The sequence below is a fragment of the Actinia tenebrosa genome, unplaced genomic scaffold (genome assembly GCF_029948245.1).
Source record: "Actinia tenebrosa isolate PJP-AT-01 unplaced genomic scaffold, QUT_ActTen_1.0 PGA_scaffold0__85_contigs__length_37466705, whole genome shotgun sequence".
Taxonomy (NCBI): domain Eukaryota; kingdom Metazoa; phylum Cnidaria; class Anthozoa; order Actiniaria; family Actiniidae; genus Actinia; species Actinia tenebrosa.
The window spans coordinates 3,417,286-3,434,310 of record NW_028292569.1 but is presented as its reverse complement, the minus strand read 5'-3'; the positions used below and the strand labels follow the sequence as shown (position 1 = coordinate 3,434,310).

Below are 17,025 nucleotides of genomic sequence, written 5' to 3'. Positions count from 1 at the left end.
CAATACCCTGCAATACAATAACCCTAACCCACAATACAATACAGACTTTAACACCAAGAAAGACCCGATATCACCACTCGAGTCATATAAAAACATTTTACCATTCAACCATTCAACCATTCATGAGTTAGGTGTCATAGGTTAAGTCAATATTTGTCAATACAAGCCGAGACATTTCAGCAATTCACAGAGCGGTTTATTTTATGCAGTGTAAGCATAAAAATTTAGCTCAGTCTCAGCCTGAAACAGGAAACTGAAGCAATTTCAGTTCTTCTTATCAAGAAAACTGAGTAACTTTGGAATATAATGGAAGTGGACTGAAGTCCACTAACTGAGTTTTTTAGTGCGTGAAAGATGATTTAAAAAGGAATTTATCTTTATGATCACAACCACAACGAGTTAACTATGGAATGAAACGGTAAAGTAGAACAGTGTAACAATTATAATTGATTATAAAAATAATATAGCATGAAATAAGAAGACCCAGTGAACTCACAACACGTATTCTCAACCACAATTTTAAATTAAAATATCGATATTTGTCATTTCAGAAAATCAGCATAAAACTTTCAATATTTATAATTCATATACGTTTTTTTTATTCTTTATTTCCCGTTCGATGATTGCCGCCGGCTGGGATGACACTATTATCAACGAAGTGATGTCTGAATCAAAAGATATTCAATTGATAGTGGCATCTAGTCGCCTGCCTTACCAGATACCAGCAAGTCATGACACCCAAAGTAATAAAAAATTGACCAAAAGGTAAAATATGCAGATATTTTTCCCATTTCGAAAATGAAATTGAAAACGAAAGATGTTGTGAAAGGTTCATGGAAGTAAGTTAAAATGCAGAAGAAGAATCCCAAAGCGTTCATGATAGGTTTCAACACAAGTCAACGAATTTGGCACGCTTATAACCTTTGGCCGTTTTCAAAAGTGGATTTTTACTTACTGTGCTCAAACACGCTAAATTAACAAATCATATTTAAAACAAAGAGTGTCAGACGCCAAAAACCACGTGCGGGTAGCTGTGTTATTTAAAGTGTATATCAATGGAAAAATACTATTTTCAAAATCACCTATACGTAAACATTGAAGTAGTATGGTTGCAGTATTTTTGTATGTGGAATTTTCTTTTCGGAGATATAAACATTTGAAATATCAATATGCAAATGAGATGACGTAAATTCATGAATTGTGGAAAGTACTGCTGTTAGTGAGGTTATTTCACTTCAGAACACTTGTCGTATAAATTACACTTCAGTGTAACACATTGTGGAATTTACGTCAGCTTCAGTTTCATTACCATAATCTCTGAAAGGCGAAACAAACACACACGAAAAAGGCAGGTGTGTAAATAAAGTGATGGATATAAATCAAACTCTTGACTGGGAATTCCCCATTAATGTTGATATTACCGAGGGCGTTTGACTTTATCAGAAATTCCAGTCAGATTCCGGACCTTATGCCCAGTCCAACGTCGAACTTTTGCCGCGTCGAATCTAATTGACTTTGAGGTCGACTGAAATCCATTAAATCCGGCGTGTAATTCAAGCGTCGATTTTAACATGAGCTGTACCTATCGTCCTCGCGCCTAAATGGTACATACGGCCGTCACAGAGACGGGGCCTGCAGGGCCTGGAGGGCCTGCAATGAACCCCTTCCATTTTTTCTACGAACGTTCAGAATCCGAACGTTAATTTTGATTGGTTGACTCATAGAAACAGAAATAAACAGGACATTATTCTTTCAATTGATTAGTGGAGAGTTTGCATATTAATTAGGGGCGGTAGGAAAAATCGAGGGGGTTCATTACAGGCCCTCCCTCTCCCCAGTTCCCCTCCCCTTCCTCTCCCCAGTCCCCAATCCCCTTTCCTTTGGGCCACTATGCAGGCTACCATCGGGTAACAATCAAGTATTAAACTATTGAAATAGGCCTATTGGTTCAGACGTAGCACTTCTCATGTGCGAAATGCAACAATTAGATTCGACGCGGCAAAAGTTCAACGTTTGAACTGGGCCTTATAAGACATAAGGTCGTCCTTATAGACTACTTTTTAGATAATCTTCATGGCGCAAGGCTAACAGGAAATTGCAATCAATTTTCTGTTATCCTCACTTTCAGAATAGATAATACATTTAGTTGCAAGCTTTTTCTGGTATAATAAAAAAATACGAAGTTGAGGGATAAACTGGGTCGAGTTGGCATTGCAATGTATTGTGGACTATTTTAGGAACGAAATGGACGCCTAAAAAATCCCACAATGCACTACGATACCAACTCCTACCAGTTTTTTTCTCAATCTCGGAATGGCTAACAAAGCGAAAATGAACCTCCTTCTTTTGCGATTTTGACAGTGTTTCTGGGCTCGTAACAGCACTTAAAGGTCTACCAGGGCAGTCTTTATGGATGGGAGGAGTTATAGAAGATAAAGTGGAAGAATTCAAAAAACATCTACCGGCAGGAGAAAACCAGAAAATTGTAATTAGCAATTCTGAGGCTGAGGAAATAACAGGGTTTAGTTGGCATTGCAATGCATTGTGTGACTGTTTAAGGAGATATATATTCCAGATGGCGTTTATTTCGTCCCCAAAAACAGTCCCACAATGTACTGCAATGCAAACTAAACCCAGATTTTTCCTCGATATTGGAATGGCTAATACATTTATGCATTTTTTTAAACTTTATACTCGTTTTAGTCTAATTTTTTCACTTCAATTGTCCTTATTTCTCAGTTTAAAAAGCAAATTAAATTCGTTAAATTCGAAAATAACTAGAATTTGGCCAATTTTTTTTCGGTTTTCTCTCATGCATTAGGAAGCATTCATTTGGGGGGAAGGGGGGGGGGGGGAGGGAGGGGCGGAGGAATACAGGTTAGTGCCATTAAATTTCTACTCAGTCAAAGAGGGGTCATTAAATTTTTGAATACTTCATAAAAAGACCGCCTTTTAATACTTCATAAAAAGGAAGGTCAAGGATTCATCAAACTACAAGGGGAGGCCAAGGTCACTTTTTTATTCAAACAAAAGAAAGAGGGGTTACAGATTTTCCATTACTGATCATATTATTGAACACTTACTCTTAGGAGCTGCATCCCGTGCCAATCGAAAAAACGATATACGAAAAGCACAAGAAATGGTCCAACAATAAACTATGGCCTTTCCTTCATGGGATGGACAAAATTGCAAACCAAATTACTCATGCAATGTCAAAAGAGGAATGGCAAAAATGCTGGGAGGTCAGTTATAATGTTTTAAGAAGTTCTCATGTTTTCCCGGAAAAAGGGAGACCCCCATGCACCCACCTCCTATCTGTTATCTCTACCGTATTATATAAGATGCCATAATACAGGCATAGCCTTTAGAACTTATTTTTAACGAGTCCTGAAACAACTTCTGGCCGATATAAGTCAGGGCATGGCTAACTCACATATCAAACCCTGAAACAACCTCTGGGCTGATCCAAGTCAGGGCATGGCTAACTCACAGATCAAACCCTGAAACAACCTCTGGGCTGATCTAAGTCAGGGCATGGCTAACTCACAGATCGAACCCTGAAACAACCTCTGGGCTGATCTAAGTAAGGGCATGGCTAACTCACAGATCAAACCCTGAAACAACCTCTGGGCTGATCTAAGTCAGGGCATGGCTAACTCACAGATCGAACCCTGAAACAACCTCTGGGCTGATCTAAGTAAGGGCATGGCTAACTCACAGATCAAACCCTGAAACAACCGCTGGGCTGATCTAAGTCAGGGCATGGCTAACTCACATATCAAACCCTGAAACAACCTCTGGGCTGATCCAAGTCAGGGCATGGCTAACTCACAGATCAAACCCTGAAACAACCTCTGGGCTGATCTAAGTCAGGGCATGGCTAACTCACAGATCAAACCCTGAAACAACCTCTGGGCTGATCTAAGTAAGGGCATGGCTAACTCACAGATCAAACCCTGAAACAACCTCTGGGCTGATCTAAGTCAGGGCATGGCTAACTCACAGATCGAACCCTGAAACAACCTCTGGGCTGATCTAAGTAAGGGCATGGCTAACTCACAGATCAAACCCTGAAACAACCGCTGGGCTGATCTAAGTCAGGGCATGGCTAACTCACAGATCAAACCCTGAAACAACCTCTGAGCTGATCTAAGTAAGGGCATGGCTAACTCACAGATCAAACCCTGAAACAACCTCTGGGCTGATCTAAGTCAGGGCACGGCTAACTCACAGATCAAACCCTGAAACAACCTCTGGGCTGATCTAAGTCAGGGCATGGCTAACTCACAGATCAAACCCTGAAACAACCTCTGGGTTGATTTAAATCATGATATCCTTCAAAGTACTGATTTTTTAAATGGTGTTTTTAGAGTTACAAAGAAGTAAATCAAGTGTATGCCGAATCAATCAAAGAACAGTTGTCAGAAAAAGATAAGAACGCGATAATTTGGATTCATGATTATCACCTTTTCCTTGTACCCAAGTTTCTCAAAAAGGTAATTAGGGGTAATTAGTATAGGAAATCGCACGATCTCGAGTACAATTTGGAAATTAATAGACACGAGTAATGTTTTGAAAGTTCTTGTAATTGCACGAGCCTTTAGGCGAGTTTACGAGTGTCTATTAATTCCAAATTTTACGAGAAGATCGTGCGATTTTTTGTTTATAGTTCACGCAACAAAATCACAGTAAAAAATGCGAAGCGACGCCGTTCATCTTTGTCTATTTAGCGGCCGATTTTCACTCCATCGCGCAACTGAAATGCATAAAAAACATTAGTTCTTATGGCTTTAAAAATTTATTTATGTGTTTTTAAAGTACAAAATGATGGAAAATAATTGTTTTGACATTGTTTTGGCCCTGTTGCCATAGCGACTTAATTCGGTACTCCTACGGAGTACAATTAACGCTATAATTGTACTCCTCTCGACCAATCAGAGTCGAGTAATTTTGTTGAGTGTACTATAATACTATTAATCCACAAAAATCGTAAATTCCGGTTGAAGAGACAAATGGTGTGTCATTCCGATCGGAAAGTTCCAAAACATTTGATCTTTTCGGTACTTCCGGTAAATGTACCGTTGTACCGTTTGTCGGAAGTCAAAATTTCCCGCTCTTTTCTTACCATTAGCAAACGAATTTCCAGCTGGATGGAATTGTTTAAATGGTAAGCACCCTAGTTGTTATATCTTCATTCTGAGAATCTATTTGAAACTAGCCCGTCAACTCTCAGTACTGACGTTCGACGTCACGCCATGTTGGATGGTTTGCATGCAGACGTGGTGAAACATTTGTGTGCATCAATGCTGGCGACAGATTTTTCGATAGATGTCAAATGTAACAACTTTTTTGTAACAAAACCTTGACTGAGCAAGATACTCAAAAATTGGAGAATTCTGGTAGCTGTTAGAAGGGGAAGCGGAATTTACTGAGAACATGAGGTCATTGCCAGCAATGCTACAGGTCGTTTTGACACGATGAAGCTTATTGCATTTAAAGTCGCGATTACAGGGAGCAATTTTCTCTGCAACTTGTCTCGCAACGGCGTTGCGACACAAGTCACATGAAGCATTGCAGCTTGCAACCTAAAATTCATTTCTACTTTTGGCAACGATTACGTCTCCTTTACACCGTGTAGACACTCTTGTAACTTGTGTCGCAACACTCTTGCGAGACAAGTTGCAAAGAAAATTGCTTCGTGTAATGGCACCTTACAGCTGCAGAAGATCTAAATTTTATATTTGCACATGAGGTGAATACATTGGGCGCAGGAAACAACTTAAAATGTACATACAGTCGATCCCAAAAACGTTGTCCAAGTGAAAAGAGGTTTATAGGACAATAAATGTCACGTGTCTCATTAAATATTCAGTTTTACGCGCGTGTGGAAATAGGAATCTGAACGTGCTGCATCACATGCGTGGCAGAAAATGTCGACGGCGAGTAATTCAAAACAAGTTCTTTCGACTTTAGAAGTTCGGGTTTTGGACTCCAAGAAGAAGTCTAGCTACGTTGTAAGAAGTTTACCCAATTTTCCAGTGTTAGAGACCGTTTCAGAGCTACGTTCTGAGCTAGTGAAAGCCTTACCAGACTTAGAGAATGTTCTGCAAGACTGAGTAATGAGTAATGAGCAAACCAATCTGCACGTACCATACGTTCTTGCGCGTGAATCCAAGCCTGTGGACCGTTCTGCATAATGTTTGGGCACTAAAAGCAGAGCCAGTTGTATTGAATATTTTCGTCGCTATTTCATTCAATTGCATTTCAGGACGTTCTAGAAGACACTCCATGACGATATACTCTTCATGCGGAAAAAGTGTTCCTGTTTGAAGAGGTCGACCGACGGGCCAAGGATTAATGTCTCCACTAGTGTAGAATGTCGCACACGTCCGTTTGACCGTTTCAGGACTTACAAACAGATTAGCAGCTATTTCCTGGTATGTTTTTGCATAAAACAAATGTTGGTATACCATTCTCCTTTCAGATTCAGTTTTCAATACTGTAATTTACTTTTGCATCAGTATGCTAATTAAAAAATCCACGCGCGTAAAACTGAATATTTAATGGACACGTGACATTTATTGTCCTATAAACCTCTTTTCACCTGGACAACGTTTTTGGGATCGACTGTATTAGCACTGAAAAGTTACTCACATGAGTTCCACTGTTTCTCAGCTTATGAACGCAGGCTCAAATCCAAAGGATACCGTCTAGCTCGAGAGCTTGCTAAATATTTATGTTGTATCTTGTTTTTAAGCTAGCAGAAAACCCTCTAAAGATAAGTTATAGCATTGGGTTCTTTCTGCATATTCCTTTTCCGCCCGTAGAGAAGTTTGAAAAGCTTCCCAAGTACTGGGAAATTTTGGACGGAATGCTAGGTTAGTGGGCACCCTAATGCTATATGCTTAACAAAAGATTCTCACTATTTTTTCTTGTTTGCACTATGTGCCTGTCATGCACGTTAGATTCATTTTCACTGCAAAACAACAATCTTGTCCAATCAATATCGACCATATTATCGGTGAATATTTACCGAGCCGCGAGTCTTACGCATGAACAAACGGCGCTCGTATAATTCTTTAAGGCACGATTACACCGAGTAATTTTTTCTCAGCAACTTGTCTCGCAACAGCGTTGCGACACAAATTGAAAGAGTGTTTACTGACGGTGCAACGGAGAGTCAATCGTTGCCAAAAGTAGAAACGAATTGTTGTTTTCGCAACGATTGCTGCAACTTAACCTAATCAGTCGGTACCTTTCATATTTTTGATTGACGGCAGCGAAAAACCAGATTTCAACGTGCAGCACGCAGACACAGAGTTCGAATGTTTATGAAAATTGTTCATGAAAATTGCAATAAATGGAAATGTTTTAAAGTTCTAGTGTATAGAAGCACACGACACAACACAACAAACAGGTAGAAGAATAACAAACTCATGAAGGTAGATCAGGTAGATATTCTGTTTTCTCACACCAGAGGATCCTATGCTAGGAAGATTGCCTTCCTGTTTAGTTGTAGCCCCAAGGGACCCTCTTTTTCTCTTCAGGGGATGTCATGCAAGTCAGACCTTTTCGTCAGGGGGACCCTAGAGTAGTTTCGCCTTCCAAAGTTAGTGATACGTCTTGGGTGCTTAAAAACTCTTATCTAACTTTCTTGGTTATTGATAATTTTCAGGATATGATTCCATCGGATTTCACACTCGAAAATACAGGGACAACTTCCTAAAGTGTTGCGAGAAGCACGAGGGCTGCAAATTCGATACTCCAACTGATGACTCGTATGAGCTGCAGCTTGATCGTGAGGGGCGCAAGGTTACTGTGCAAGTTGTACCTGCAGGAATAGTGTACGAGACGTTCTCGGAACAATCTGAAAGGGAATTTTCTGAGGTATTGAAGGCACCATCTTAACTTATCATACCGAATTTTAGACATCTCTCAAAAGTCTAGTAGTAATCAGGTGATTTGAATGATTCTTTAGGATTCTTTCTCGTTGTATTTCTATCTTAGGGACAGGTCATTATTTAGAGGGTAGGGTTGGGGGGGGGGGGGGGGATGGGGTGGATCACCAATTTTTATGCAGGGAGAACGGGAATCTTCACGAAGTCAGGTAAAACCAAACAAGGCATACCTACTGTTGCACCAGCCCACACACTACCCCTAAATAGCATTATAATTAGCATATGGCATAGAAAAACCTCTATAACTTTAAGAAGCCGCACTCAAGCTATGAAATTTTTTTGGGTTATTCAACATCTTACCCCATGTGGAATAAATACTATGAATATTGTCAGATGGGTGATAGGCATTTTAAGTGATCGCTCACATGAAGACAAGATGGTTCTAGTGGAGAGACGATCAATCTGTTTTTGTTCCCCAAGGGATCCAAACCATAAACTGAAGGGATAGGCCCTAGCACCATGGTCACCCTACTATTATAAAAGCAGGATCTATCGCTAAGTCCCAAAACATCCACCTCTAAAACCAGAATGAATACCAAGCTTGTCTTTGTTTATAACCAGAAATTTCCAGAAGAATTAAAGGCCTGGGTGGAGGAGTGCACAAAGAATCCAAATCAGACTCTTTTGATAGGAGTAGATCGAATAGACTATACCAAAGGTCTTCCACAAAAAGTTGACGCATTTCAAAAGCTTCTCGAGAAACTTGAACTAGGCCACGAAGTATTCTATCTACAAATAGCTGTTCCATGCAGGGACACTGAACCCGAGTACAAGAAACTGAGAGAAGAATTAGAGAATCGTGTTCGAAAGTTCAAAGATCAATCGAAAATTCGTTTTGTTTTTGAGAATTTGTCCCAACAAGATTTGTCTGTTTTGTACAAGAAAGCAGACGTTGCCTTGGTTACGCCCCTTATTGACGGTTTAAATTTGGTCGCTTTGGAGTACATCGCCTGCCAAACAGCCGAGCCTGGGGTGCTTATCCTGTCCGAGAATACTGGTGCTGCAGAATATATTCATGATGCTTTAAAGGCTAGTAGGGTTTGGGTTATTTGCAACTTATATGAACCTATCTAAATGTTCTAGGTAAAGGAAGTGCTTTCCAGCAGAGATTTGTTGATGTCTAGGTTTGTTATCATGTGACATCTTCGTTGACAAGTGACATCTTTGTTGACATGTGACATCTTTCTTAACAGGTTGACCCTGAAAACGAACAGGAAATGGAGAAAACCATGCACAAAGCCATCAACATGGATTTGAATGAACGTCAAGAAAGGATGATGCGATTACAACATGAAGTACAAGAAAATTTGACTTCTGAGCGATGGATCCAATTAAGTCTTAAACCGTTGAGAGAACCGCGTTGAATACAGTGCAAAACTTTGAAACTTTTTAGTCTGGCTATTTTAATCATTATTATGTATCATTAGGTCACTGAGTTTTAATCATTATTATGGATCATTAGGTCACTGAGTTTTAATCATTATTATGGATTATTAGGTCACTGAGTTTTAATCATTATTATGGATTATTAGGTCACTGAGTTTTAATCATTATTATGGATTATTAGGTCATTGAGTTTTAATCGTCATTATGGATTATTAGGTCACTGAGTTTTAATCATTATTATGGATTATTAGGTCACCGAGTTTTAATCATCATTATGGATTATTAGGCCACTGAGTTTTAATCGTCATTATGGATTATTAGGTCACTGAGTTTTAATCATTATTATGGATAATTAGGTCACTGAGTTTTAGTCATTATTAAGGATTATTAAGGATTATTAAGGTCACTGATTTTTAATTATTATTATTATCATTATTGATTATTAGGTCATTAACGATTATTAAGGTAACTGAATTTTAATCATTATCATGGATCATTAGGTCACTGAATTTCAATTATTATTATAGATTATTAGGTCATTTTTAATTAATATTATAGACCCCTCGCATGCGACGTCAAAGCAGCTCCATCTGGGGGACAAAACAAGAATTCCTATCTCCTGAGAATTGGAACCTATTGTTTTTTCCCCCAGATTGAGCAGCATTCCAAAGTGCTGCAAGAGGTCTATAGATTATAAGCTAGGGGTCAGTTTTAATCATTAGGTCCGTCATTTAAGGTCTTAAATAAAATTACTCAACTGCATATGTGAATTTTAAGATAAATAAATACTAAAAAAATTGGATAAATAACTGATTTTTTATTAAGAAATTGTATTGAAATACATTTTTCTTTTATCTTAGTTGTAACGAGGGAAGAAAACCGGAGAACCCGGGGAAAAACCCTCGATTTTGTTTTATTTACGGAACAAGCCATGCAAGATGTGCTCGCATTTTCCTGGTTACTCCTTCACGTATAGGTGAAAGACGAAGTGACAGGATAAATGGATTGAGTAGCGACTGGAAATGAAGACACGTCAACGCGATAGATCTTGAAATATATTTGAAATCTGCATTGTCCCCCTGTCCCTTTATACCAGTAATAATGTTGATGATTACGAACGGACAGTACAGCAGTGCCGACGCTAACACTATCGATCCTAAAGTGAAAGTTCGTTTGGCTTCTTTGATCCTGTCCAGGACGCTGTTGTTTGTCTGCTGAAAGGTGGCTTGTTGGATGCTGATAGTCCTTGTCTGGCGATGAGCTGTAAGGCTTACTTTTGTAAGACAGAAGACGATGATAACGACGCCTAAAGCTATGATCAAAACTTCTAGCAAAACTCTCGTTTTGTCAGAGTCTTTGAATATCACTCGACCAAATAATATAATGACAAGAATCACTGGCCAAATAATTGCCGTCGCTACTTTGAGTTTTTTAGTTGTGACGACAGCGGTATAGTACATTGGATACTCTATGTAAAGATATCGGTCAACGCATATAATAACCAAAGTACTAAAGGACCATCCAATACACATGATAGATGAAACTACAAAGGCCGAGTGGACACTACAAAGTTGTGTGCATTGCACAATAATGCACAAATGGTTAGTGACAAAAAGTGGCTGAACTACAAGCCCTACCAGCAAATCTGTCAGAGAGAGAATGGCTAGCAAGAGATTGTAGTTCAAAGAACGGAGGTTTTCTCTTTTAAAGATCGTCCAGATCACCAACAGATTGATGTAAAATGACAGTAGGGCAGAGATGCTGTTGATTGTGCTAACTGCGATCCACGTTGGTATGGCTGAGGGTGGAAAACTGCGGACGCTGTAAGGGTCAAATTGGAATTGCCTCCAATGAAAACTTATAGAGTAACGATTTTTATCAGCCAATTAATATAGAAAAGCGACAAAAAGATTTAATGGATAGGATTGTAATAAGAAATATTCACAATATAGCACAATGGATATCTCTATTAGTAGAACAAACGGTTGTATTTCAACAAAAGTCCAATCAGATTCGAATGCGTACACGAATATACGTCCATTAAAACGGCTTTGATTTCGTTTAAGAAAAAAAGAAAAGAACCATTTCCCGCTCACCAATGATAATATCCGTAAAACAATTTCAAACAATGAAGTTTTAAGAACGAATCCTGTTTTTATGTATAATTCAGGTTATATTGAGTAGCCGGAAATACGTCATGGCCGTACTCCCAAATCACCACTCATACACGCAAAGGCAGATTTAGGAACTCTTTTTGTTAAACTACTCTTCTAGTGTTAAAATTTATATTATATTTACAGTGCGACACTGCATCAACCAAGGCCACTCAAACAAATTTTAAATAAAATTCACAAATCCCATTTTTAACGCTGCATAACAGAGAATTAGTGAATTCTGGGTTTTAAACGTTTTAGTATTACTTCCGATCTGGCAAACTTTGAAAAAACCTCATAATCACCTGCTCGAGCAGTGATTATCGTCTCAGAATCACCGCTCGCTCGACCAATCACAGCGCGAGAAACTCTAGATTCAAGACTAAAATTATACTAAGTATTCATACTAGCCTTTGAAGTACACATTTTTCATATTTATATTATAATTTATTTTTTCAATTTTTGGTTTATTTTTACATCTAAATTTACGCCAAACATATTATGCCGCATTGTATTTATAAACAATGACCTATCTATCTTTGTTTGTTGCTGTTGTTGCTAGCACTTGAAACCTCGCTATTTTCTGATTCCATAACGTCAGCTTTATTCCAAAATACCATGGAATACAAAAATATATACATGTAAATGTAAGACACTTTACAGTATAGACTTGATCATGGCGCGAACGGTGTTTGATCATAAAGATGAACTTTTCAGTAGTAGAGAAGTAATCAGTAAGATCTAAACTAAAATCCTGTTAGGTTCATTAAGATTTCGAACACTTTCTAGAAATGACTGGAAACTGCTTCAAAATTATTTCCTGAGATGATTAATCAAATCATTCAGTCTTTGTAACTGTGTTATGTTGTAAAAACACCCACAGAAACCACAGTTAATGGAGCTCCATTAACTATGCCCAAACTGGTCAGTTTGAACAATCGAGAAGAAATGCGTGCAGTTTCCTTAATTTTTCAACCTTTTCATTTGGTTTTGATATCCGAGTGATTTTGTACTTGATGTTAAAACACACGCAACACCCGCAACAGCTGGCAACCAAGTCACGTTTGTCGTACGACATTTGCTTCCAGTGCGGTAAACTTTAGGAAATCCTTCAGTCACGCAACACCCGCAATAGCTGAGAACCAAGTCACGTTTGTCGTACGACATTTGCTTCCAGTGCGGTGAACTTTAGGAAATCCTTCTGTCACGCAACACCCGCAATAGCTGAGAACCAAGTCACGTTTGTCGTACGACATTTGTTTCCATTGCAGTAAACTTTAGGAAATCCTTCAGTCACGCAACACCCGCAATAGCTGAGAACCAAGTCACGTTTATCGTACCGCATAAGCTTTCAATGGGATGAAACCCTAGGAAATCCTTGATCTCGATCATAAATAATGACACGTCAGGCCCAGTGTCAAACCTTAAAGAATGCTGCACTTGGGGTCATAAATAATACTAATTAGCAAACATACACCTTTTATCGTGTCCATCTTTAAGCCCTGATGATGATGTCTTGGTCGATGAGCATAAGTTCATACCGTCCACTTTAAACATCTGAGAGGAAAAACCATAAAATGTATGTTTCAAATGTACGGATTGATGGATTGCAAGCAATCCCAAGAGAGTCAAAAGACAAAAACATGGCGGCCATTGTGGTGCCGTTGACAATGGATGCTAATGACAAATCTTTTGTTTAATGGCACCAACGCTCCCCCGAGAGGCCGCGATGACGTGCAATTGAACAATACTTTCAACAAAACTTTTATGCGAAAATAACTGTTGGACAACTGAAGTCTAATGATTTCCTAACTTAGGGTAAAAATAAGAATTTTCTTCAAAAACAGGGAGAGGAATACAAAAGCCCAGCCAAGCATAAATTTCATTAAATCATGAAACAACCTCAGAGAAGATCTAACTCAAAACACAGGTTTTGTGGAGAGGGGAGGCCTGGAGAACCAGACAAAACCACCATTGAATCAAGGGAGATGCGACAAACTCTTCTCACATGTGATACCAAGCCCAGGAAGAGACCCCAGAAGTGAGAGTTGAGAGTGCTTGTGCCACACCACCTTTGATTCCCACAGCAAGATCTCTCTAACTTTTGACAGAAGAAAATCTAGGTTTGGAGTGGTTCTAGACAAACAGTCTTTATATAAGGTATACAGTTGTATACACTCAATTGAATAATCGTTGTCGGGTTCAGAAACATAGAACATAGAACCTGAGACCGAAATGGCACATGGGAAGTACATTAATTAGATGCATGTTGTGACCGGTGACCCATGGCATCATCCACTGCTTTTAATACGTGTTTGGCATTCTAAACCGACTGCATGGATGGCAAAAATGAATAAATTATAATATAATTATGTCATTTCCCATGTGCCATTTTGGTCTCAGCTTTTATGTTCTATGTTTCTGAACCCGACAATGATTCTTCAATTGAGTGTATTACTAGCCTACAATATTCACTTAATGCCTAGTCTCAAGGGAATTTTTTTTTTTCCCTGAAAGTCTTAAATCTTCCCAAGACAAGGTCTAATTTCCAAAGATATTTGTTATATAAAAAAACTGAGGCTCAAACCCAGGCCACAGCAGTGAGAGGCAAGCGGTAAACCACAAGGCCTCCAATCCCTCCTGTCAAAATACTTAGCTATATAACAATACCTGGTATCTTGGTGGGTACCAAGACATCGAACACAGCAGTAGCGAGCTCCACACGATACACAGGTATAATTTGATGGAAATGTACACAGTATTAAGGAAAAAACACAACTACAGTACTTGTCATACAGAAATATTTCTCTATAAAACTTGTTCCAAAAACTTTGGTTAAGGATTTGTTGAATGAAACACTCGATACCAAACCTGGACTGCACTTTGGGCAATGTCAATACAATCAGATTAACTTGATTTCCATTATCTTTTTTGGCCATGCCAGTATTTTCATTCATGCTAACTTTATTCACATATAATGCATTTCAAACTTGGTAAGAAACATGCGGCATGCAAAGTGAAATCTAAACATGCCAGAAAACCTTCACCATCCTGTTTTGAAATAGCTGTACCAGTGGGTATATAAGTAAATAAGGTCAGATTTTATGAAGCAGTGGAAGTGAAATTTATTTTCACACAAGTGTAATAGACTTCTGTATACCTTGGGAGTAATGTTTTCCTATTTCAGACCATGTGTCATTCTCTAGAATATCATTTTTTTGTTTAGCAGTTGTGCATGAGAAAACACTTGAATATGAATACAACTCAATACCACCTCAACCATTTTTGAGTGGGATGACAAATAATTTATCTACTATCGACTGAATAATAAAAGGATATCCACAGACTGCACAGAAATGTCTTTCAGGAAATCTTGATGGAGGGACGTTAGCAGAAGCGTAACTTGGTTCACCTTCTTCTAGTTCTTGTTGCTTGAAATAAAAGAGTGATTATGAACCTTTGATGTATGTAAAATAAATAGATTAAACGAAAGGGAATTAATAGTGGCTAGATTCCATTTGGAATTTAGAAATTGGTTTAAGTGGAGGGAGTAAAAACCATAGTAACCGGGGAAAACCTTCAAAGCACAGGAGAGAACCAACAAGCAACTATACTAACATACGAGGCTGACTCTCAGAATATTGAACTTGGGTTGCTTTGTTGAGGGGTGAGCTCTCTAAATGCTACTACCATCCATGCTTCACATGTACTGGTGGGAAAGGGGTACAAAATTGTTGTTCTTTAGTGATCTCCAAAGCATGAATGGCAATCAGTGTGTGGCATCCTATTCAATAGCATATACAAATTCGTGATGACAGGGCTTAAAGAAACAGCAAATCAACTGTCGGTCATGATAACAGGACAAATTAGTTTTAGCTTAGTCAAACTCATTTCTGACTAAACAATACTGGTCAAAATGACCTGCAAGGCAAGGATTTGACCAGACAAGTCCAAGTTCAGGCCGGACATTTTGCTATGTCTGGCTGTTATCTTAAGCCCTGGATGGACAAAGGAAGTGAGCCTATTTTAAATACAGAATAATAGTAAGCAATGGCAGGAATTAAGTTTCTACTTACTGCTTCTTCAAGTAGTGCAGCAAATGTTCTTTTGAATCTCTACAAAAAGGAAAGGAAGTTGAAATGAAATAGCCAAGGTATATGATCAATCAAAATAGAATTTCAGATTAATGAAGATGTACCTGCTTAAAATGCTCTCCTGTTTTGGATTTTTTCTTTTTTTTCTTGTCTAAAATAGAAATGTTTCGTTAGTAAGATCTATATTAGTTACACAGGAGATGTGGATGGAGTGGTGAAGTGAGGCAGTAGGTCACAGCTGTCCAACAGTACTGGGCGATGAGGTAATAATAAAGGAGTTTATTTGCATAGGGAAATATTTAAAGCTCATTTTAGCTTACCATCCATAGTATCATTAAAAGCAGGGATTCTTATCTTTGTCTGTAAAACATTAAGATGTCCATGTGGATCTTCATGGGTGTTGTCCTTTTCAAGTGCTTCTAGCTGACGCTGCTGCCTTCGTTTTCTTGTCGCTTTATCGAGTATCCTTTTGGAAGCTGAATCTTTGATTCGACCTAGAAAATCATACAAGACATTCGCACATAAAGTATTTTTGCCATAATCCTTTTTCTTTGAACAACTTTTGACCAATTTTTTTACATCAAATTAAGACGTTGAAATATTCTATTTTGAGGCCAGAAAACTAGTACACTTTCAAAAGAAAAAGTCGTTATGTGTTTATAATTTCTTTATTTGTCAAGTTTCAGTCGTAAACTAGGTTTAAAAATGGCGATAAAAGTGCACAAACCTGACTCTCTCTTTTCAACCACCTCCATCTTGGATTTTCTTCCTGCAGTCTGTATAGCCAGCGGTCCATAACACAGGAACCCCACTAGAAGAATATTTTGTCTGTCCAAAACACCCCAAAAAATTATGTTTAGAAAGGGGTTTAGACACGAAGATAAAAAATAGTAGATGGAAGGCAGTCATATTAATCTTAAAAAATCCAGCCCACTACGTATTTTATGAAATGTTAATATAGTTTAAGCTTTAAGTATATATTTCACTTTAGCATAAATGTCTATATCGAGATAAAAATGTCCCCAGATATGTCCCCAAACTGTCTCTCGAACATTTTGTTATTAGAAATCCGCCATCCTCATTATCCTAGGATTCGTGTACTATTGCTTTATGATACAACCAACTAGAAGGATAAAGAATAACAGGCTTGTCTTGTGAATGAATGTTGCGTTTTGAGAAGAAGACTACATCGCGGGCGTAGAGTGCATTTCACGGCCTCCTCACAAGCCAAATTACATACATTTACTGTATTTTATGGGGGTCCTTCTCCGCCCGGGATATAGTCATCATATGTATCTTGGATGCTTTACGTTTAAAACCCATTTGGAAGCCATTTTTTACAATTACTATCATTTCCAGTATGAACCACTTATAATTGTCGTTTTCATGGGATACCTGTTGCTTTAGACGTTTTGGGCTTCCTTCGATTTCTGG

The 17,025-nt window shown here is 38.4% G+C and overlaps 2 protein-coding genes across 3 annotated transcripts; one reads left to right on the top strand and one right to left on the bottom strand.

Moving 5' to 3' along the window:
- The first annotated feature begins 245 nt into the window (after window positions 1–245).
- LOC116301647 (alpha,alpha-trehalose-phosphate synthase [UDP-forming] A) lies at window positions 246–10,106 on the top strand. 2 transcript variants are annotated; one of them, XM_089026235.1, is made up of 9 exons: window positions 246–418; window positions 660–765; window positions 2,362–2,485; window positions 3,090–3,242; window positions 4,371–4,496; window positions 6,758–6,878; window positions 7,676–7,887; window positions 8,520–8,987; window positions 9,152–10,106. In XM_089026235.1, exons 2-9 carry the CDS (start codon window positions 662–664, stop codon window positions 9,320–9,322), a joined length of 1,479 nt encoding a protein of 492 aa, XP_088882361.1. In that variant the 5' UTR covers window positions 246–418; window positions 660–661; the 3' UTR covers window positions 9,323–10,106. The 2 variants fall into 2 exon arrangements, with proteins under 2 accessions (XP_088882361.1, XP_088882360.1); XM_089026234.1 differs by lacking the exon at window positions 246–418 and having other exon boundaries at window positions 449–765.
- Window positions 10,107–10,141: 35 nt separating this feature from the next.
- Window positions 10,142–16,370, bottom strand: LOC116301649 (zinc finger HIT domain-containing protein 1). The gene is made up of 7 exons (XM_031710738.2): window positions 16,319–16,370; window positions 15,912–16,085; window positions 15,696–15,742; window positions 15,574–15,612; window positions 14,837–14,928; window positions 14,168–14,248; window positions 10,142–13,054 (listed from the first exon to the last, which is right to left on the bottom strand). Exons 1-7 carry the CDS (start codon window positions 16,344–16,346, stop codon window positions 13,033–13,035), a joined length of 483 nt encoding a protein of 160 aa, XP_031566598.1. The 5' UTR covers window positions 16,347–16,370; the 3' UTR covers window positions 10,142–13,032.
- Between the last annotated feature and the right edge of the window lie 655 nt (window positions 16,371–17,025).